The sequence below is a fragment of the Arvicanthis niloticus genome, chromosome 13 (assembly GCF_011762505.2).
Source record: "Arvicanthis niloticus isolate mArvNil1 chromosome 13, mArvNil1.pat.X, whole genome shotgun sequence".
NCBI lineage: Eukaryota > Metazoa > Chordata > Mammalia > Rodentia > Muridae > Arvicanthis > Arvicanthis niloticus.
In genome coordinates, this window is record NC_047670.1 from 70,672,784 (window position 1) to 70,696,912 (window position 24,129).

At 40.0% G+C, this 24,129-nt stretch overlaps 1 protein-coding gene across 1 annotated transcript in view; it reads left to right on the forward strand.

Annotated features, from left to right (window-relative positions):
• Positions 1 to 24,129, forward strand: part of Arid2 (AT-rich interaction domain 2) — a 124,991-nt gene that overhangs the window by 67,680 nt on the left and 33,182 nt on the right. Inside the window, exons 7-16 of the mRNA XM_034516309.2 lie at positions 2,331 to 2,397; positions 2,491 to 2,741; positions 3,057 to 3,153; positions 3,234 to 3,443; positions 4,396 to 4,563; positions 9,013 to 9,094; positions 10,835 to 10,969; positions 11,550 to 11,746; positions 12,104 to 14,997; positions 21,725 to 21,873. Of these exons, the coding sequence (XP_034372200.1) occupies positions 2,331 to 2,397; positions 2,491 to 2,741; positions 3,057 to 3,153; positions 3,234 to 3,443; positions 4,396 to 4,563; positions 9,013 to 9,094; positions 10,835 to 10,969; positions 11,550 to 11,746; positions 12,104 to 14,997; positions 21,725 to 21,873 (4,250 nt within the window). The remainder of the gene's footprint in view (positions 1 to 2,330; positions 2,398 to 2,490; positions 2,742 to 3,056; positions 3,154 to 3,233; positions 3,444 to 4,395; positions 4,564 to 9,012; positions 9,095 to 10,834; positions 10,970 to 11,549; positions 11,747 to 12,103; positions 14,998 to 21,724; positions 21,874 to 24,129) is intronic.

Consider the following 24,129-nt stretch of genomic DNA (forward strand, 5'->3'; position numbering starts at 1 on the left):
GCATTGTACCATAGTTATCTTCCTTATATTCAGTGTTTCTTTTTGATAGCTTGTGGTTGGATCTTGTTTTTTCCTCTTCACAGAATGTAAGTTTTGTCCTTAAATCAGCATATTTCAGCTATACATTTTGTGAAATTAATGATGTAGTAGCATTTGACCTCCCAAGTCTTATTTTATTAAAATTTTGATTGTGCCTCCATGTTTAAGAGATTTGTGTGTGTGCGTACACATGAAGATTGTAGACTTTGGGGTCTTGTCTCAGGACTTGAAGATAATCACTTTATTTTTGACATTCCTTGAGAAGTTGGTCAGCCTTGTCTACCTTAGAGATGTGTTGTTTGTTAATGTTTTAGTCTAGTTATGATGTGTGTTGTATTTTTTATTACATGCCTTCCCTGTTGCTCATTTAGCTTTGAATCTGTAGTTTGATGGTAGAATATGACATTTGAAAAGTGTTTGACAATTATTTTCATTTATCAAAGTATTTTAATTTTCTTCCAATTTTACTGAACTACATTTATACATATAGTAAACAATAATGCCACACATCACTAATGTTCTCTTCTGGTTTTTAAATTTTTTCCCTTGTGTACTTCATTACAGATGGTATTTTTGTCAATTTTTATCTTCTCAAGATGAAACAATCTTTTGATTTTTTTATTTGTAGTTAGATTTTTTAAGTTTAAATTTTTAATTAAGATTTATTGTTATGGATATGAGTATTTGCTTGAATGTTATGTCTTCACTCTGTGTGTGTGTGTGTGTGTGTGTGTGTGTGTGTCTGTGTGTCTGTGTGTCACACACACACCTGTTTGTGCAGTGCCTGTGAAGGCCAGGAGAAGGCGCCAGACCTGGGACCAAAGTTATGGTTGTGAGCCACCATGTTGGTGCTGGGAATTGAACCTTAGTCTTCTGGAAGAGCAGCCAGTGTTCTTTCCAGTGAGCTGTCACTTTAGGATTCTCTATCCTTTTTTTCTATCTGTTTATGGCTTTTCTCTTTGTCTTTCTTCAATGAATTTTATTGTAATGTTCCTACACATTTATTTAGTTTCTTGATTCTTAATTCTGTGGGTTTGCAGGTAATTTATTTAGAAAGCCCTCTGCCCTGATCAGCAGCCCGTTAGGATTTCCCTTGCCCCCACCGCAATGCTGCTTCCTGCTCTTTTTGTTTCTTTGTACTTCAGACTTGCCATTTTTTATTTTGACTATTGTTAGTTGTTAAACCCATCCCTTGAATCTTTAAACTCAGTTTTTTTCAGTTCTAGAATTTCTTTTAGTTTTCCATTTCTTTGCCAAAATGTCCAGTTTTTTATCTCTTCAGCCTCCTACCCTTGATCAGTCTGACTTCCACATCTGATCTCTATTATTTACTGTACTTGTGTCCTTTTTTTCCCATTGGCTGTTGGACATTGTATTTGTTTTAAAACTTAATTTTTTCGTTTTTTGCAAATACTGTAGGACTTTGTGTGTGTGTAATAGACGCTCAGTGGCTTAGTGCAGCCTGGAAACATTTGTTTATACTAATAGCTCCAAATTCAAAAGAATTTTGTCTCTAAAACCCAGTTATCTTGATGTGTGCATCTCATTCTGTTAGTGGAAGTATGACCCACTCCCACTGTTATGCTTAAGTTCCAATCACAGGCATTGACAAACTAGAGTTTTGTAATAGACAGCAGGGTAAAGCTTAGTTCTTAGCCTTAAAAAAAAAAAGACTTCGACAGTTTGTAAATTTTTGCTTATGGTTCAAAGACAATTGGGTGATACTGGAAAGCAACTTAAACATCTGCCTCACCAATATAAGTGTGTCAGAAATCCCTGTGCAGAGAGACACTGTGATTATATAGAATTCATAGGTGTGATCAGCACCTCCCATGGTTTACATGTGTGGTTTGCATAAACAATAGTTTCCATAGTTGTAAAACAATCTGAGAATATGTGTGATTGCTGTGGGGAACAAATCACAGGTGCTTCCGATCTCACTGTGGCCTGATCTGTAATACCGACCTGCCTACCGGTGGTGAGACTGCTAAGGAAATTCTTGACTCCACTTAATTTAATGAATATAAAGATGTCATTTTTCTTCCCATCCAAATTTCCACAGTACCTTACAAGGTTCTTCGAACCCAGATTAAAAACCTTTGTCTATAAAAATTTTATGTTAAGCCATGTGAATAGTGAGTGATTATGCCAAAGCCTTAAACCATAGATGTAACAATATTCCCAGAAACTGAGACAGACAGCATAGAAATATACTTTTATATAATGTATGATTATCAAAGTAATATGATATTTGTTTTACTTACCGACATTTAAGTTATTTCTCATTACAGTTTTGGAAAGACATTGTTGATGACAATGAAGTGCGAGACCTCATTTCTGACAGAAACAAAGCTCATGGTAAGTTAAGTGTGAGCCATTGTAGTGCACACCCTTAAAGGAACAGGAATAATGAATTAGTAAGTTAAGGGAAATTTGTATTTTCTGTTGTAGAAGATACACCAGGAGAATGGATTTGGGAATCTTTATTTCATCCACCTCGAAAGCTGGGCATTAATGACATCGAAGGACAGCGGGTTCTTCAGATTGCAGTGATTTTGCGAAACCTTTCCTTTGAAGAGAGCAATGTTAAGCTCTTGGCAGCTAATCGCACCTGTCTTCGTTTCCTGTTACTCTCTGCACATAGTCATTTTATTTCATTAAGGCAATTAGGCCTTGACACGTTAGGAAATATTGCAGCTGAGGTAAGCACGTGACAGATCCTTAACATGGCTTTTCTTTTTATGCACATTTACTTGAAAATTTTCTACTGTGATTTTAAAGTGTTGCATCCTGTATCTGCCTGTATTTGCCAGATTTTAAATGGTTAGATATAGTAGCTGAAAGGTGGGGCAGAAGCATATTTTTATGGAAAAACAATTTGAAATGATAGTTCAAGTTTAATGTTAATTGTTCCCAATAACACAACATTGTCTTGTTCATTTCTATGAAGTGTGAAATGCAGGGCTTGGCAGAGCACAAAGCAGTGACCGTCTTCTTCCTTCCTTCCTTCCTTCCAGCTTTTACTGGACCCTGTTGATTTCAAGACCACTCATCTAATGTTTCATACTGTTACAAAATGCCTGATGTCAAGGGATAGGTTTTTAAAGATGAGGGGTAAGAACTCAAATACTTTGTTATTGCATGTGAACAAACTATCATTTCTTTCAACCACAAAAATATATATGTTTTTGCAGGCATGGAAATTTTGGGAAATCTTTGCAAAGCAGAGGATAATGGTGTTTTGATTTGTGAATATGTGGATCAGGATTCATACAGAGAAATCATTTGTCACCTCACTTTGCCCGACGTGCTGCTTGTAACCTCGACACTAGAGGTGCTGTACATGCTCACCGAGATGGGCGACGTCGCCTGCACCAAGATTGCAAAAGTAGAAAAGAGCATAGGTAAGACAGAGGCAGCATTTTCTACGAGTTTGGTTGGTTGGTTGGTTGTTGTTTTTTTTTTTTTTTATTTTAGTTTCTTTTTTGTGACAGGGTCTTATGTAACCTGGTCTGGCTTTAAATTCACTATATATTCAAAGATAGTCTCCGCCATCCCCACCATCTCCTGAATGCTTTGATCACAGGTGGGAACTACCACCTGTTTGGTTCAGTGCCAGGGCTCGAACCCAGGGCTTTGTGCATGCCAAATAAGCACACTGTACCAACTGAGCTACATGTTCCACCCAAGTGTTAGTGAGGAAAACTGATTTTGTACTATGTGAAAACTTTGGTTTTCTTGTGTGGTGTTAAAGAGTTACTATTCCTTCAGACATAAAATTTTGTATTATCCTTAAAGATAAGAAACATCTCTTGTGTAATACACATGATTTTGTAGCTGTCCACAGTCCATGTTCCTCTCCATATTTCTTGGTATATTTCAGATCTAGGCTGGCAGCACTATTGTGCCTGGCTCTCGGAACTTTTCCTTTTCAAATGGTCAGTCTTAAGTGGCTGAAGCCTTCTGAGATGCTACCTTCTGGCTCTACACATTCTTACTGTAACACAGCCTTAAAAGTCACCCCTATAGCCTTTCTAGTTTAGGTACACTCACCGAAGCATGTCATGTTAGTGTTTTGTTCAGCAGCTAAAGTGGTGCCTTTCTTATGTATAAATACTACAATCAAAGGTAATAAAGATTTAGCAGGAAATTTTGTTATTGGGAAATTAAAAGGTCACTTTTCATATCAACAATCCCCAAATCTGAATGCATACCAGAATTGCTTTGGAAACATTTAAAAATAGAGACATCTAGTCTCCACCTCCCAGATAATCCTGATGTACCGTGTTTCCCAGCCTGGCATTGCTCTGTAATACTCTGAATGCTGTGACACTAACACCTCTTCTTACCTTTCAGACATGCTGGTGTGTCTGGTCTCTATGGACATTCAGATGTTCGGCCCTGACGCACTAGCTGCAGTGAAGCTTGTGGAACATCCAAGCTCCAGTCACCAAGTTTTATCTGAAATTAGGCCACAAGCTATAGAGCAGGTCCAAACCCAGACCCACGCAGCATCTGGTCCAGGTTAGTGTTTTCACATGTTCTTTTCCTACATGATTAAGGATGTGGAAGTCTTAATGCAGGGTCAGTTCAGATGTGCCGTGCGAGAAGTAATGTTTTACAGATGATTTGGCTAAAGCAGCCTTGTACTTCTGGTTTCACAGCCAGGCTACACTGTAAATACACCAAGATGGAGGTAAGCACAGGGAGGATTAGATGAAGCAGACAAATGAAGTTCAATACAATTAAAGAAATCTGAGGGATGTGCAAGTAGTCAGTGCTTACTCTGATGTAGTTCGAGACCTCTACATACCTAAGCATGTTAATTGTGTATTAGCTTCTAGTTCTCTTGTGTGATCAGGGTGTATGTACTTGGTACCCCTAATATTCTGAGAAATGGGCTATTTTATGTGTATGAGTGTTTTGCATGCATATATGTTTATGTACCATGTGATTGCAGAAGCCAAAAGAATGCCCCTTTTACTGGAGTTACATATATTTGTAAGCCATCATGTGGTTTCTGGGAACTGAACCTGAATCCTCCAGAAGAGCAACTCATGCTGACCCATCTTTCTAGTCTTCCTCCCCCATTATTTTTAAATGTCAGTTCTAAGGCCATGGGATCAGACAGAGCTCAGTAATAGACACATGTGCAGTATGTACACATGAACGTACACAGAAGCATACATGCATGTATGTGGGCATTCTTGGCATTCCATGGGTCAGTTCTGTTTAATTTGGATATATTTAATATAAACAGACCTAATAACTAGCCTTCTCTCTTAGACTTTTTTCTTTTGGTTTATTTTAGTCATCACTTTTTATTTTAGCACATTCAGCTTGCATTTTGGTTTTTTTGTTTTGTTTTGTTTTTTGTTTGTTTGGTTTTGGGGGTTTTTTTTGTTTTGTTTTTGTTTGTTTTTTGTTTTGTTTTTTTTTTTTTTTTTTTTTTTTTTTTTGTTTTTTTTTTTTGTCAATCCTCTCTCTTCATTTGTCCCAACATATCCATTTCCCATTTTCCTGCCGTCTGCTCATTGTCTCCAAGGTAGTTCCTCCTTTCTCCCATTTTTTGACTAGAGATAGTCATCTGTACAGTTAGCGTGGAGGTGTGCAGAGTGGCTGTCCGTCCTCTGTTTTTCTTAGTTCTTTGCTTACAAACTCATCAGCATACCTGTTCTTTGTCAGAGAGCTGCTGACCCTTGACGTGCTCTGGATAGCAACCTCTTTCCTTCTCGTTCCTTCAGTCTCTTGTCCTTCTTCGTTCTATTCTCACCCTCCCTCATCTCTCCTAACCCACCCCCCCCCCCCCCCCGAAAAAAAAAAACACCTCAGGGCCAGGCATGGTGGCAGGCAGGTCTCCTCTGTGAGTTCAAGGACAGTCTGGCTATTTTACCAAATGAGTTTCAGAACAGCCAAAACATAGTAAGATTCTGCTTCCAAGTGTGGATGGGGTGGGAGAAGCACCTCAGTTTTGTTAATGTTATCACCTGTTCATTAAATCATCTTCCCAAATATGATGGCCTTAGTGCTGAAGACTTGGTACTCCTCACATTCAGTCGTGGTCTCTGTCTCTCCATTCCGTCTGTGAGAAGTACATAGCACATGTTACATATTCCATTGTTCACTGTGTTCTCCATGTCTGGTAGTGTCGTACTCTGTGCGCTTTCCCAGAACTGAACAGGTGTGCTATAAAAGGCAGTAATAGGAAGTGTTGCCATATCCATGGGGAGTAATTATTAAACAGCAAGTGAGGTATGGGGTATATTGACTCCTGTCATCCCAGCACTAGGGAGGCAGAAGCAGGAAACTGTTGAATCAAGGCTAGCCTAGGCTACTTAGTGAGGCCTAGTCTCTAGATAAACAGGCCCCTTATAGTTTAATTGAGAAAGCTTTAGTCAGTGTCTAACAGTTTATCAAAAGAAACAAATAATATTGCCACTTATATGGGCGAAGAGAGTGTCTTTTTATCCTCAAGGGAGAGACTGAGGCTTAAGTGAGCATATGGAGAGGTACTGTCTAACAAAGAGTGGTAGAGCCGCTAAGTCCATGGGCAGTCCCAGTATATTCAAGAGTCGCTTTAATGACCTTAGCGTTCCCTTTAACCTCAGCAGATGAACTTAACCCCTGATGTAGGCTTTGGTTTTCATTTGTCTATGGATACAGTTGAGTATAACCCCTGGGCTTTTCACTTAGGTAGTGTCTTAGTAACAAAGGTAGATATAGGCCTCTAGACACCCAACAAACTTGTTTTGAGCTGAAGAGCATTCAACTAGTTATTGTTTGTAGATGGCGTTTTCTTTCTGCTGAGAGTTTAATGCTGCTCTTTTATGGAGTGACCAGCTCTAAACCTTGTTCTTCCCTTCCTCATTTATGAACAAACACTTTTATCTGTTTTTAGGTCAGCATCTGAATTTCATCATAATTTAAATGGTTGCAAAGAGTATGTTTTCTTAATGACTATTCAACTGATTTAAAAAAATACCATGTTCTTTATAGTTAGTAGAATTTCTATGTCATAATGCATTTTTGAAATGGATGTGGACTAAAACTGGGGTCAGTGTTAAAACACATTCAATGACATGCACAGCCCCAGACCCAGCTGCCAACCCTGCCAAACCCCACAGTGTGGGAGACTGTATAAAGCCCTTTGCTTAGCCTCACCCCAGCAGCTTTACAAAACTTAACCATAGGTAATACATCCATGCTTAAAACCCTTCCTCTTCTCTCTACCAGTACTTGTCAGCCATAAAATAAACACCGGAAGTCTCCTTGCTTCTTTATAATGCTCTGTTTAAAAGTTTGGTTTATCTTTACAAGTTTTAGTAATAAGTAGTACACCAGACAAGAATAAATATGGGTTCTTCTAAATAATCACTATGTACAAAGCAAAGTGCTTGGAAGTATGTTCAGTGTCCAGGAGCCATTAATATAGTGTATGTGTGAGCACATGCTATTTATTGCTAGGCTGGAACCAGTACTGATCCTATCCTCTTTTTAACGGATGACAATTTTCTCCATATCTACAGTGTATTGCCATTATTTCCTCCTCCCCTTTTTTTCTCCCTCCAATCCTTCAGCCCCTCTCCTCACCCACAGTCCTTTTCCAATTCAGAGACTTGGTTTTGTTTGATGTAGACTAGTGAGGGCTGCCTGTGTTGGCACTGCAGCGGCTAGGCAGTGAATTTGTCTCTATGGCTCATGTGGCAGCTAGAGCTCGCTGCTGTTCTCTTCTTTCCTATTGGTTAAAATCAAAGAATCATAAAATACTTGACTTGTTGCCTCACTTTATGGTAGGTATTATTTCTGAAAAGGTATTTACAAGGTACTGTTATAAATCATCCTTGCTACTTAACATAGTGGTTCAGAGACTTGGGAATGAGGCAGAGACATCTGATGCCATACTTAATAGCACAGATTTCTGAGTTCCGTGTTCTGAATTTCTACTCAGGTGGGACCTGAGACCTTCCATTTAGAGCAAGTTCCTGAGATGCTGATGCTATTGGTCACAAGCACTGGGCTCAGAACTGAAGTAGTACTCAGTATTGAGCGGTATTGGATTCCAGTGCACTGCTTCTGCTACTTAGAAAGTGCTTTGTATTGTGTGTCTCATCCATGGGTATCATTCTTGAGAAAAATCTTATTGGTACAGATTTACTTCCTTTAATACATGAGAATGTCTGCCTTAAACCCAAACCAATAAAGCTGGGGTAGAGAATGCTGCTTGGTGTTAGGGCTGAAGCACAGACCTTGAATGTGCCAACCCTGTAAAGCTAATTTTTATTATTTATTAGTTTTGAGACAGGTTCTTTTCATAAGGCCAAGGCTAGCCTCGAATTGGTAATCCTCCTGCTTTTTGTTCATTTTATGTAGAAAGTCTATAGAGTTACTGTTAATCTTTTAAGCTTAAAAATGAATGTATTACTTCCAGTGCATTGTGTAACTGAGCTGATGTTAGCCTGTTTGTTTCTGCACTTGTTTATTTCTTGGTTGCAGTGGTGGGGTTGAATGGAAGGCCTAGCACCTAAGTTAGTTAGGCAGCACGCTAGCCCGTAAGAGCTCTCACGGAAATGTGCTTTCCACAGATCAGCCTCTGTTTTGACCAATTTATATAGCTTGCTTTTTTTTTTACCCGTGCTTACCCACTAAAGAATTGGGGAAAATAATAAATAAATAACAACAAATATATAAAGTATTCAATCAATTTCTAAAGATGGGACAAATAGCTTATATTGTTAGTAGATAAATTATCCATTTTATTGTTATTGAATTATTATGAGGCTAAGCAAAATAGGAAGACTGTGAAACATAGCGCCTGGTCACTTTGCCTTCTTTCTCTCCTTAGTGTATTCTCATGTGCTCCCATGCCTTTGTAGAAGGCAGTCTTTATAAATAAGAAATGGTTCAGGGCCCGTGAAGGTAGCATGCCGTTACTATGTTTCCTCAGTACTCTGGCTAATGTGCCTTCTTCTTCAGCTTCCAGAGCAGTTGTAGCACAGCATGCTGCTCCCCCTCCAGGAATCGTGGAAATAGACAGTGAGAAGTTCGCTTGTCAGTGGTAAGTGCCTTGTTTCTATTAAGGCTTTAAAGAGCAGAACCAGATTGAGCAGTCACCCTGAGGCTTTAGTAAGAGTAGATCTGAGTTGTGTCAATTAGTCATGATTTGAAAGAAAAGAATTCATCAAAGTTTTCTAAATTAAAACAGCCTAACTGGATGTCATTAAATTATGCCATTTAATGCCTCTGGAATAACATTTGTGTTAAAAAAATCATCTTTTGCTTTATAGAAATTAATATTTGTCAGCTTGCAAAGTCTGTTAAATTTGTTAAGACTGAATTGAACTTGTGTTGAGAAAGTAAAACCAGGATTTTTTTGTTGTTGTTGTTGTTGTAAAATATTTTCTGTTTAAAGCAAAAAGTTTTCTTTGTTTGGTTTTTGGCTTTGTGTTTGAGGCTGGTCCTTGCTATGTATGTAGCCCAGGCTGGCCTGGAACAGAGCCTCTCAAGTACAGATGCTACAGGCAGACAGCAGCACACCTGCCTTAAAGCAGAACGTTTGATTCAAAGGTAGTTCAGCTTTCTTCTCCATGGTTAGGGAGGGAAATTGAATCATGTGATAGATGAGCCCAGCATGTCTACCTGAAGATGAACACATGGACAGTGGACTGTTTCTTCGAGAAGACTGTGTGGTCAAACCTCTGCTACTCTGTGAGCAAAGCAATTGCAGAGCTGGGGAGGTTCTGTGCAGGTGTTGTCTATGAGACCACCTGAAAAGCCAGTGGCAGCCTCTGCAGTCTCCAGCATTGTCCCCAGCTGGAGTCCTGTCACTCTGCTCTGTAGTCTGTTGTCTCCAAGCCTTGTTTCTGTGAGAGCGTCTGTGTCGCAGACTCCTGTGCTTTGCTCTGAGCAGGTTCTGGCTTTAAGCATCTTGACATGCTTTCCTTCACCTTCTCTGCTTTTACACGTCCCCTTGTCCTCGAGTCTCTTCTTCTAATGCTGCTTGGACTTGTTAGCCTCCTGCATTGCAACTTAAATGAGATACTTTTATCTACTATTGAACTCTGAGACTATATAGAGAATTATGAAAGTTGCCACCACATGAAAAATGTGAGTGTGTGCGCACGTGCTCACACTTCTTCACATTCCAGTATATTCCAGCCACTTTTGACAAGGAGAAAAGGAAATTATTTTTTATTGTTACTGTGATTAAATGTGCAAGGAAATAGCCAAGGTAGCCTATTTTGTATGAGTTCTGAATAGAGATTTTACAAGGCTAAGTTGCTCTAACAAGAAATATGTGTTGTTTGTTGTGAAGAGGAGTGGTGGAGTGGGGTGTGTCATCAATTGATGGCACAATGGAAAGATTCAGTGATTCTTGCTGAGGGAATTTGATCCAAGGGCAAACAAACAAACAAACAACCCAAGCTGGAGTTTAGTTTTCCATTATTTCCTTGACTTTGGTACCCATTACAGTGCCTGTGATTAGGAGTTACTGCAAGACAGGTGCACCAGCAACAGCCACTCAGGGAAAGAAGGAGCACGTGCTGCTAACAGACAATCCTTCCTCTCTCTGAGACGTGACTGTACCTTTGTTTATAATACTGTAATAAGTCTGGTAAATAATTGTTCTATTTCATTAAATCTGCCTAAAACTTATTGTGTATTTTTTGTACTGACATAAGAGGTACTGAAACTTGATTAGTTAAAGTAATTATTAGTATAACACATTATCTTTTAATATAGCTAAACATAGAGTTTTCTATGGTCTATAATGACTTTGTTTCTCTCTCTCTTTTAGGCTAAATGCTCATTTTGAAGTAAATCCAGATTGTTCAGTCTCTCGGGCAGAGATGTATTCAGAATATCTCTCAACTTGTAGTAAATTAGCTCGTGGTGGTATCCTCACATCAACTGGGTTTTACAAGTGTCTTAGGTAACTTGTATTAAATAGCTCTTCAAAGTCTAAATCGTTATGTTAGCTGCTCTTGCACACTAGAGAAAACACCACAAGGCTTCTGGTATTTGCATCTCTAATGCTTGACCATTCCCACATGTTGGCATTAGTGCAGTGGAGGCTTAGGTTAAAAGCTACTTATAAGTCACTGTGTGGACGCATGTTGAGGTTTGTCAAAGAAATAAAAGTAAGAAATTAAATTCTCCTTTTCCTCCTGTCTACTTTGACATGTTGAAGATGTTCTTTTTTAAGTCTTGAATACCATTGCATAATTAATAAGTACCTGGCCAAAGATAAAACTTTTTGATACTCTGATAAATTCATACATAAATGCTTTTAAACTGGTTATGTATGGAATTCTTAAAACTCAATATTAGTAATAAGTAATGTTTTTTTTAATTAGAGAATTAGTCTTATATTTTGCGTTTCACTTTTACAGAAGGTGACAGTGAAGCAGAGTGGTCTGTGCATAAGCAGCAGCAGCCGTGCTCTAAGCAGTCCTGGAAGTGGGTGGTGTTCTTGTGCTGGTTTTCATAATTGAGTATGTGTTATTTTACAGAACAGTTTTTCCAAATCACACAGTGAAGAGAGTGGAAGATTCCAATAACAGTGGGCAGGCACATATCCATGTCATAGGAGTGAAGCGGAGGGCACTCCCGCTCCCCATCCAGATGTACTATCAGCAGCAGCCGCTGTCCACGCCTGTTGTCCGTGTTGATGCTGTCGCTGACGTGTCTCCAACTCCTTCACCTGCAGGTATTCATTTTACATTTTAATAGTCATTTATTTTATTCAGAGGCAAGTCTTGGCTGTACCACTCCATGTTGGCTTCAAACTTGGGATCCTCCTGAAAGCCAGAATTACAGGCAAATGACCACATACCCAAGTTTTCCAATGTTTTAAATCTTGTCATAATCTTTATGTCTATTTAAGTGATAACCTGGTTCTGTCCTTTCTACATCGTTTCTCATGGCTGACTTAGTACTTGTATGTCTCTTCTTTCTTGGCATTAATTTCCTTATACTCTTCTCTTGTATTAAATAAGATAATTAATAAGACATCCGGTGTCTTACAATCATTTCACTTGGAATTTTCCTTTTCCCATATGTGCAGGAATCCCTCACGGATCACAAGCTGTAGGAAATCATTTTCAGAGAACTCCTGTCACCAATCAGTCTTCAAATTTGACTGCAACACAAATGTCTTTTCCAGTACAAGGCGTTCATACTGTGGCACAGACTGTTTCTAGAATTCCACCAAATCCTTCAGTTCATACCCACCAGCAACAAAATTCTCCAGTGACTGTCATTCAGAATAAAGCTCCAATTCCTTGTGAAGTCGTTAAGGCAACAGTAATCCAGAACTCTGTGCCCCAAACAGCAGTTCCTGTGAGTATTGCTGTTGGAGGAGGACCTGCACAGAGTTCTGTGGTTCAGAATCACGGCGCAGGGCCACAGCCTGTTACAGTTGTAAATTCTCAGACATTGCTTCACCATCCCTCTGTGATGACACAGCCATCTCCACTACACACAGTGGTGCCAGGACAGATCCCTTCAGGCACTCCTGTCACGGTGATCCAGCAGACTGTACCACAGAGTCATATATTTGGACGAGTACAGAACATACCAGCATGTACGTCCACAGTTTCACAGGGTCAACAGTTAATCACCACATCACCACAACCTATGCACACTTCATCTCAACAGACAGCAGCTGGTAGCCAGCCCCAAGACACTGTTATCATAGCCCCCCCACAGTACGTAACAACTTCTGCATCTAATATCGTCTCAGCAACTTCAGTACAGAATTTCCAGGTAGCTGCTGGGCAGGTGGTTACCATAGCTGGTGTTCCAAGTCCACAGCCCTCCCGGGTAGGATTCCAGAACATTGCACCCAAGCCGCTGCCCTCTCAGCAAGTGTCAGCAGCAGTGGGACAGCAGCCTATTCAACAGCCACAGCCGCCAGCCCAGCAGAGTGTAGTGATTGTGAGCCAGCCAGCTCAACAAGGGCAGACTTATGCACCAGCCATCCACCAAATCGTTCTTGCTAACCCGGCAGCTCTCCCAGCTGGTCAGACAGTTCAGCTAACTGGACAACCAAATATAACTCCATCTTCTTCGCCATCACCTGTCCCGGCTACTAATAACCAAGTCCCTACTGCCATGTCATCTTCTTCCACCCTTCAGTCACAGGGACCACCTCCTACTGTCAGTCAGATGCTGTCTGTGAAGAGGCAGCAGCAGCAGCAGCATTCACCAGCACCGCCAGCAGCACAGCAGGTCCAGGTACAAGTTCAGCAGCCACAGCAAGTACAGGTACAGGTTCAGCCTCAGCAGACAAGTGCAGGGGTTGCTCAGCCTGCTTCCAACGAGTCTAGTCTGATAAAACAGCTGCTGCTTCCAAAGCGGGGTCCTTCAACCCCAGGGGGTAAGCTTATCCTCCCAGCCCCACAGATTCCTCCCCCTAACAATGCAAGAGCTCCTAGCCCTCAGGTGGTCTATCAGGTGGCCAATAACCAAGCAGCTGGTTTTGGAGTGCAGGGGCAAACTCCAGCTCAGCAGCTATTGGTTGGGCAGCAAAATGTTCAGTTGGTCCAAAGTGCAATGCCACCCACCGGGGGAGTGCAAACCGTGCCCATTTCGAACTTACAAATATTGCCAGGTCCACTGATCTCAAATAGCCCAGCAACCATTTTCCAAGGGACTTCTGGCAACCAGGTAACTATAACAGTTGTGCCAAATACCAGTTTTGCAACTGCGACTGTGAGTCAGGGAAACGCAGCTCAGCTCATTGCTCCAGCCGGTATTAGCATGAGTGGAGCTCAGGCAGGAGCTGGACTTCAGGTGCAGACGCTTCCAGCCGGACAATCAGCGTGTACCACTGCTACCCCCCCATTCAAAGGCGATAAGATAATTTGCCAAAAGGAGGAGGAAGCAAAGGAAGCAACAGGTCTACATGTTCATGAACGGAAAATTGAGGTCATGGAGAATCCTTCCTGCCGACGAGGAACCACAAACACCAGCAATGGGGACACAAGTGAAAGTGAAGTCCAGGTGGGGAGTCTTTTAAATGGGAGAAAGTATAGTGACTCAAGTCTACCTCCTTCAAACTCAGGGAAAACTCAGAGTGAGACTAACCAGTGCTCACTAATCAGCAATGGGCCATCGTTGGAATTAGGTGAGAATGGAGCATCTGGAAAACAGAACTCAGAACCAGTGGACATGCAGGATATCAAAAGTGATCTGAAAAAAACCCTCGTTAATGGAATCTGTGATTTTGATAAAGGAGATGGTTCTCATTTAAGCAAAAACATTCCAAATCACAAAACTTCTAATCATGTAGGAAACGGTGAGATATCTCCAGGAGAACCGCAAGGGACTTCGGATGCCACTCAGCAAGATACTGCCAAAGGTGACCAACTAGAAAGAGTTTCTAATGGACCTGTGTTAACTCTGGGTGGGTCACCGACCACAAGCAGTATGCAAGAAGCTTCGAGTGTGGCAATACAGCCGTTCAGTGGTACTGACTTGCCTAATGGACCTCTAGCTTCAAGTTTGAATTCAGATGTGCCTCAGCAACGCCCAAGTGTAGTTGTCTCACCACATTCTACAGCCCCTGTCATACAGGGGCATCAAGTCATAGCAGTTCCCCACTCAGGACCTAGAGTGACCCCTTCTGCTCTATCATCTGATGCTCGGTCTACAAACGGCACAGCCGAGTGCAAAACTGTAAAGAGGCCGGCAGAGGATAATGATAGGGACACCGTCCCGGGAATTCCAAATAAAGTAGGGGTTAGAATTGTTACAATCAGTGACCCCAACAATGCTGGCTGTAGCGCAACCATGGTTGCGGTCCCAGCAGGAGCGGATCCAAGCACTGTAGCTAAAGTAGCAATAGAAAGTGCTGCTCAGCAAAAGCAGCAGCAGCAGCAGCAGCAGCAGCAGCAGCAGCAGCAGCACCACCACCACCACCACCCACCGAGCTATGTCCAGAGTGCGGGCCCACAGGTGAGTCACGGACAGAGGGCTGAAGGGCTTGTTTATGTCTCAGCCTACGCAGTTGTGTTGTCAGGCCATGGGTACTCGAGAGTTTGCTGCTCTTTGTCTGTGAAACACTTTTCAGCTCTAGCGTTCAGGGGAAGAGTTCTTTCAGCTTTGCATATGCAGTTTCACCTTCCATAGCAGATGTTATGTCCCAGGCTGAAATGCCCAGTCATTTTTTATTTCCACATTTTGACATTTTCACTTAAATGATATAACGATGAATACAAGTAGACCTTCAATAAGTTAAATTTTTAAATTTTTACTACATGTGAACCGAGCAGTTCTTCTTAATTATGTATGTATGATTGATTTTTCCTCTTGGAGTCTGTTAGAAATCTAAATAAAATGATAGTGAACCAAACTACATTCAAGAAGAACTCTAATGTTACGGAGTTCTTTCATTTCTCCTCAGCTTATATATTCTTAATCATGCATTTGGGTGGCATCCATAGGAGAGCTCAGCCGCTGGCCAAGAAGATCAGTGATGGTGGCTGGCGTTAGGACTCTACACTGAAGCCTCCTCACTGAGTCCTAACTAATCCATCCTGTCAGCACGAGCCTGCTAACCCTGTGCTGAAGGGTCATCGGCGCCCGTGAGGTGGTGCCAAGAATGGAGCCTGGTTCAATCTGAAGCTGGCTCTTAATTTGTGAGCTTTGCTCTCCTGTTGTAATCAGTTTCTCCGTATAATTCTAGAAATTTGTCTTTTATCTTACATTGTAATTATTAGAACAATTGTTTATAAGATGTTAGTGTTATTAAATGATTTTAAGGGCACAAATACAAAAACTCTAAATATATTAGTTATACACAGGTGGCTTGGTTAAAATCATACATTTTGGTACCAATCTGAAAAATTATGTGCTAACCTGACACTAATTTTCTTTGAGAACACAGCTCATTTAAAAAAAAGAAACAATCTGTATTCTGAGCTGAGAGTATAACAGAGGGATGGAGTGGCTGGCTTTGCCTGTATAAATCCCTGGTTCAGTTCTCAGTGCCCCAGCTCCAGAGCTACATCTCGTATCTCCAAAGTTGACATTTGGTTGCAAGGAAACAGGTGAAATGTGCAAAAGATCTATGAACATGGAAAATACAAAGACAAACTTACAGCTACAACTGGGTTCCGGTGCATGTGGTTAACATGGTGCCTGCCACAGATGGGCAGATTAACGGCGCAGGTCTGCTTGAGCACCACAGAGAAGATGAAGCACCTGCAGAGGCTAGGGATCTGGGAGAAACTTACCAAGAAAGGCCAGGGATGAAGGTAGCTCTAGTTGTTGGGTCATCTTAAGAGTCTGCGCGTTTCTAGGGAAGCACTCCCTCTTGCCCAGGTTCTTTACCCCCATTTACAATGGTAGTTGCATTTAGAAGGAGGCCTTGGTTTGATGCCACTTTGTTCACTCTTTGAATGGTAGTCTGCAGGGTCCAAGATAGAGTGTTTTTAATAGTCTACAGGGGTCTAAGATAGAGTGTTTTTAATAGCATTTTTATTTTCTCTTTGATTATTTCTACATGATATTTAACTGGAAATGTAGAGAGAATTTTTAAACTTGTACCTGCTTTAAGGCAGAGTTCTTTATTTATAGCTGCTCTTTTAAAATCTGTAATATTTGCAAGTTCCAAATGCAGCTTATAGAGTATTATTTCCAGATGGCCTACCCTCTACATTCTCTATGAACTGAAGTCTGTTAGAAGCAAAACAAACAAACCCATATTAACAAATTTACAAGTAAAAATGACCTAAAGATTAGAAACTTAAAAATATTGGGTTTTTTTTGGCATCATGCAAAACATGTTGTATGTTCATTCTATATCTGTTAATCCTGTGATCTGATAGCTTGTATTTTGTTTATTTGTTTTGTTTTTATTTTTTAAGACAAGGTCTCACTATGTAGCCCTGACTGGCTCAGAACTCACTATCTAGATCAAGCTGGCTTTGAACTCATAGGTAACTACCTTGCTTCTCCCTCCTACAGGGAAGTGTGTGCCATTGTGCCCAGCTTTCAGTAACTTGTTAAATTGATTTAGATAAAAATAGTTTACAATTTTGTGCCTTTCACATGTTTTGTGTCTTTCTCATGTGTGGGTCCTAGTTTCGTATTCTCACAGGGCACATTTTTAATGTGGTAGAGTGCAGTGTTTTTTACTTCTTTACCGTTTTGGCCCCTTCCTGGTTTGGTTTGGTTTGGTTTGGTTTAGTTTCTGAGACAGTATCTTACTGTATAGCCTCAGTTGGCCTCAGAACCCTGTTGTCCAAGTTCCTGATAGATGGGGTTTATAAATCTAAACTACCAGGCTCAACTTGTTGCTTCCTCTGAGGAGCTTGAGAAGTTACCTCATCCCATTAAAAGGGGTAAGCTTTAGCCTTTAGGGCAGCACATTTAGTGTTACTGTAGAAAATCATTTCAACGAGCCACAGAATGTCATTTTCATGTTTGTTTGTGTTAAACTCTTGTTCAGATTTGTAGTGTAGATTTGCTGTGACGAAGAAAGGCTCTACCAGGAAGCCTACACTTTGTTTTTGTTGTCTACATGTTCTTACAACACAGGGCTGATGGGTATTATACAGACTTATACTTACTAAGCGTAAAAAGTTTAGTGGAAGCTGAAGCCCTCATCTAAGGTGCTTTAGACCATTTACAGACTTCATATTTTTTCTTCTTTAATTTTGAAATAGTTTAAAAATGTATGAGATATCCTGAGGAACCAAATAGAAACACAAAATACATTTCCCTTTTATGCATCTTATATGTACACATATGTCACATGCACGCACGCACACACGCATGTGCATTTGTGTGCTTCAGCAGTCACTAGAGTTCAGTTGTCACACGTTCAGTTCTTGCCAACCCTGCTCACCTCCATTATAACATAGATTAAACGTTTCAGTGTCAGTCTTACTCAAAGGGTTTTAATAATATTAGGAAGGGATTTAAGAATATCACATCAAAGTATTACCAATGGTATCTACAGTTGTTAGCCATAGTTTGCTCTTGAGCAGACAATAAAGGAAGCAAAATTATAGTTTAATGAAGTGAAAGGTATTTTTTCTAGAAATAAAACTGCCATATTCATGAACATTTTTGTTAATTTTATATTATGAAGCAAATTACAATGTTTTTTACATTCTTTGTGTTGTATTAATTTTGCTACTTGGTTGTTCAAGCTAAGCTTTTTCCACATTGATTTTAAAACGCATAATTTGAAAGAAAAAAAAAACCCTAGTTTGTCTCAAGAATGAATAATAACACAATATTCCTCCAGAGCTAACCAGAGCTAACTGAACCTTCTTGCATCTGCGTCTGAGTCCTGGCTGTGGCTAGTCTTTCATGTTTACTGGAAATGAGAGGAAACCAGTTCTGCATTCTTGTGCAAAAGCCATTTTAGTATTAGTATTACTATTAACTATTTTATAAAAGTGGAGGAAAACCTGCATGTGTGTCTATGCACCATGATTCTGCCGGGTGCCCGTGGAAGCCATAAGAGGATATTGGCTCCCCTGGAACTGCAGATAGAATGGTTGTGAGCTTTCTTGTGGATGCTAGAGATTGAACCCTGCTCTTCTGGAAGAGCATCTCTCCACCCCCTAAGACCTAATTCTTAAAACATTAATTTACTTTACGTGTGTGTGTGTGTGTGTGTGTGTGTGTGTGTGTGTGTGTGTATTTCTGCAAAGACAGAGCCAGCCACGTTCAGCTGCAGTCATGTTTTGCTATTTTGAATTCCTCTGTTTTTTTCTACCTGCCCCTCCCTTTAAAACAAACATTTCGGTTCACTACATTTGAGTTGTATCATTTTAAATGGATACATGAAACTTTAATACCAAATCGTGCTTGACAGGGTGCAGTGGTTTCTGCATGCTCCCTCAAGCCAGTTTATAGTCCAGGTTTCCCCAGTTTTCTTTTTAAAGAGAGAATGCGTTTTGCTTAAGTTTGTTTGAATTAGGATCCTGAAATGTTCACACTTCATTTGATTAATATGTTTTTTATTCATTCTTAATTCACAGCTTACACTTACTTTAGTCATCCTTTCCATTAACATTTGAGATTGTTGTCACATGATTGTTGTTACTCAGTTCTTGGTGACCCAGTAAGACTTTCAGAATCATCAAAAAGATAAAAATCCTGGCATTCGTGAAAGTCAAATAAGCCTTTATACACACACTGGACAGTCAGTAAAGCTCACAATTTAAATGGCGGTCGCATCCAAGTCAGGGAAACTCGTTAACCTCATCAGGTGCTTCCTCTAAGTAAAATCTTAGTATTGTAATTTCTCTCTTGAGATTTGTACTTGGCAAGGTTTTCTTACTTTTCAATTATTGAATTCACAATTTCCTATTTGGAGCTCTTGTTTTAAGGAAACGATTTGACCCTATGTTGTTAACCCATTGAGAGACATGTATAGGTTCATCTTACCTCTGAGCTCAAAAACTGTTTTTCTTCTGGATTTTCTATTATAATGGTAATAGTAACATTTATAATGCAATGAGACTCTAGGCGCCTCGTGTATGGTTTCATTTCATCAGTCAGATTGTATTTCCTATACTTACAAAGGGAGAAAACCAAGGACCAAGAAAAGTGAGGCTGCCCAGGTCACACAACCTGTTGAAAAGGGCACATTAAGGTTAAGGACTGGCAGGGTGCCTCAGCACATAATACCATTTCTGAAACCCATGGTAGGAAAAGAGAGCTGACTCCCTCAAGTTGTCCACTGCCTTACACGCACTGCCCTACGCGCACGCACACACGCGCACGCACGCACACACACACACAATTGGTGAACTTTTGTTTAAAAAGCAGACTGAAGAGTTGCTGTCCTGTCCTGATATGTTGAGCTAGAAAGTCCCTTTCACGGGCGGTGGTGGTGCACGTCTTTAATCCCAGCACTTGGGAGGCAGAGGCAGGCGGATTTCTGAGTTCGAAGCCAGCCTGGTCTACAGAGTGAGTTCCACGACAGCCAGGGCTACACAGAGAAACTCTGTCTGTCCCTTTCTATGACACCAGCGTCACTGTGCTGCTCACTCTCACGTTTCAGAGACAATAACTCATTACAGAAGCAACTTGCGCTACATTCCAGAGTAAGCCTCCTGAGCTTAGAACGCAGCATTTCTGCTTGCTTCCTTTTTCTTTCTTGTCTTTAAGGACAAGTTTTTCTGTATCCCATACTGGCCTCCAACTCATAGCTAAAGATGACCTTGAATTTCTGATAAGCTGCCTCTACTCCCAAGTGCTAGGGTTAAAGGCATGTAATCCCAATGGTAGAGGACTGCTAGCTTGGGAAATACCCTAGGTTAGAGCCCTAACCTTCCAGGGTAGCACACTGCCACCCCTGGCTTCCTGTGTGAAGTCAGGCACTCTGCCAACTGAGCTCCAGCCTCAGCTCCAGGACTCAACTCATGACTTCTCATTTCTGTTTTTATTTTTTGTTTACCATTATATAGCCTCGTATGTTTTTGGTTTGGCTTAGAAGAATTTGGTTTTAGCACTTGCCATTCTGTGCTGATGTCACCAAGAAGTGAACAAATACATTCTTCATCTTACCGAATTTTTAAATAGTTCTTGACTTTTGTAAAAACTTTAACATGTTTTCTTTTCAGATATTTCAAGAAAATGAATGACCTAAAAATTTTAAGGATACTTTTTTAGTGTTTTTTAAAGTAAAAGGCATATGATATAGAACATAACAGGGGTTATATATTAAAAGACTGTATGTCTACTTTATTGGGACTGTTACCATCAAAGCTGTAACTATGCCAGGCATGGTGGTCTGAGAGGTACTGTCAGCATGATTGTGTTCCAAGCTATCCTGGGCTACATGGCAGTTGAAGGCCAGCCAGCCTGAGCAGCATAACAAGACCTGGCCTAGCATGGGAAAAGTTCTGGCTTGGATCCCCAGGGCAAACTGTAATATATGATCATTTACATAAATCAACATCCTCAAAGATTAAGTTGGTAGACACATTACTCCAAATCATTCACTGTTTCTGATATTCTCCTTACATGGTTGTGTTCATTACTAACTCTGACCTGAGGTTTGTGATGATTCATGCTGTATCACTGATGAAATCTAAGGGGAAAGAGTTATTCAAAGCAATAATTTGCAGCTGATCTGTCTTGAAGGGGCAAGTAAATCATATGGCTTTGTTTTCATTTCAAACTATAATTGAGTTGCTTCTTACTAAAATTCTTAATTTGAATAATATAGTCTGTTGTCCATGGCTGCCAGTTCCATGTTCATAAATTTATAACTTGAATCAAAAATAGGAGAAAAACAATGTTCTTTACTGAACATGAATTGGACAGTGCAGTGCAGCAGCTGTTTGCATTCATATGCACTTGCAGTGTTTGAATTATTATATACAGGAAGACATGCACACTTGGAGACAAGTCACTTTCCATTTATATAAATGCACACAGATCTTGATATCCCTGGGAAGTCTAGAACCAAGCCCACACAGATGTAAAGAGATAACATAATGAATAATATTGTTTCTGTGCGTATATATTTTAAAAAGAGCATGCTTCTTAACTTTTTAATAAAAATCATCTTTTTAAATCTAATCATTAACTTGAAATTACAAACTGTAGAAGATGTCTGTTAAAAATGTGTACCTGTCATTAATGACCTTACAAAGTATAGAGTGCTGTTTTCTGGTGTCATGTTACAACCTCTGTTTGTGCTTTTCCACAGAACACTCCTATGCCACCTTCACCAGCTGTACAAGCTCAGAGCCAGCCTGGCAGTTCTCAGCCTTCTCCAGTCAGTGCATCCAGTCAGCATGCAGATCCAGTGAGAAAACCTGGGCAGAACTTCATGTGTCTGTGGCAGTCTTGTAAAAAGTAAATGGCTGTTTTATTAGTTATACAAAAGTGTACTTGGTTTTAGAGTGGTTTCATATTTAAATTTCTGTCGTGTATAGTTTATAACATTTGGTTTTCTGAAACAAGTAACTTTTAATGGAAAGTCTTTTACATTGAGAATTATACTTACATGGAACAAGAAACATGCTTCAGCTAAAAGGTCTGTATCAGTAGTCAGAAGGACTCTTGCTTAAAGCTAGTAAGGAACTTTAATCAATTAAGAACCTGGTTTTAATCCAGGCATACTGGTACAACTTAATCCCAACATTCAGGAAGCAGAAACAGGCAGATCTCTGCCTTTGATGCCAACCTGGTCTACACAGCAAGTTCCAGGCCAACCACAGCTGCATAATGAAACTGTCTTTTAAAGAGAGAAGGGGGTCATTACAGAGTGCAGTATGAGGTCGCTCCTGCCTATAATCCCAGCACTCAGGGCTGAGGCAGTAGAATTGCCAAGGGTTTGAGGCCAGCCTGTTCTATAGTGGGAGTTCTATCTCAAAGAAAAGAAAAACCAAATTTGATTACATAGTTTTTAAGGTTAATATAGTGACAGCTGTAAAATTTCTGGAAAAGCAATTACTTTTTTTTAACTAATTTAGTAATTATTAAGTAATCAGTAAAATTATTTAGAAGTAATATTTAGAAAATGAATTTTGTCTTAATTTTGAAAATTGTTCTTGAAGTCATGCCATTTCATAATTTAGTAAGTAATAAAAATAGCAAATAGAAATGAACTTACTATTGCGTGCACACGTGTGTGTGTGTGTGTGTGTGTGTGTGTGTGTGTGTGAACGCGTTCATATGTGTGTACCAGGAACTTGCCATATGGGTTAAGCTAGCTGACAGAGAGCTCCTGGAGAGCCAGCTGTCTTGTGAGGATACAGGCCTACATCTGGCTCTTATGTGGGTTGGTCCATCTCCTTGTGTCTGTGCCACAAGCACTTAGCACAAGCACTTAGCACACTGCGCCATCTTCTAGCCCCGGACTAATTCCCTTTGTTCCTTTGTGATGCTGAGTGGAGCATAGGGCTTCCATTTGCTGAGCAAGTGCTGGGACTGATTTATAGATATTGGACAGAATTAAAAGTTTCTTTCCATCCACAAAGCTGAGCCAAACCCATTGCCTTCAGTCACTGAGAGCTCGCAGCCTTGGGCACTGGTTTTAATAAACAAGTAGTTCTCATTTCTTAGAGAACAGAGATCCCATTTTCATGCCTTAGAATAATTACATCAGCTTTTTATTTTATTAGAGATAATTGTACTTGTTAATTTCATATACAGGGTTTTGGTATGATTGTGAGCCTTCTTCATAGCTGGGATTGTTAATAGCATGCAAAGCCAGTGCTTATCAGACTTACATCTCAACTCATGTATCTTGACCGGTGGCTTTGTTTTTTTGTTTTTGTTTTTTTGTTTTTGTTCTTTTCTATGAGAAAAATGAATAAAATACAGATTCATCCATGTTAGTAAGGGTAAGTATTCTTTCTACTTCTGTGTATCTGTAGTACATGTGTATGTACTTGATCATAATTAAAATCCCAGAGAAACTTTTTAGATCGATTATTTCTTTTATTTATTAACAGTGACCATCTTTCTTTGTCTGTTTCTTTGGCTGAGATAGAGATGGGAGTCAGGGCTAAAGAAAAGAAGGACTCTGCCTCTGGGCTATCCCACCAGAACAACCGACCTACCTTCCTTCCTTCCTTTTCTTTCTATTGTTATTGTTATTATTTTAGTTTGTGTTGTAAGTTAATTTGGAAAGTCTATATATTGATTTGTTGTAGTTTTTGTTTGTGTTTTTCTGTTTTCTAGTGGTGAGGAGTAGCTGACAAAGTAGGTAGTCTATTAAAGCTATTTGTTGACTTTTTAAGAATTTAAGAGCGGGACTCGGTGATAATGAGTGTTAGGCCTGGGGCTCAGTCCTTAACTTGGGGGGGGGGGGGAATAAAAGAGGTTTAAAAGTAACTGCTTTCGAAGAAGTGCTTAGAATGTGTCAACCACCACAGCAGAAGATACTGGAGAATTTAATGAGCCTGTCTATGCCCCACTTCTCATCTAGTTAATAGGATCCATGTTACATAATTTTAATATATGGTATTCGTTCTAATTAAGACATATTCAAAAATGCTTCTTAAAGTTTGTCATTTTTCTGGCTGTCTTTTTTTTTTTTTTTTGCAACTTCCCAATAATATGTTCAACTTGATTCTACAAATACTTATCAGCTATTTTAATATA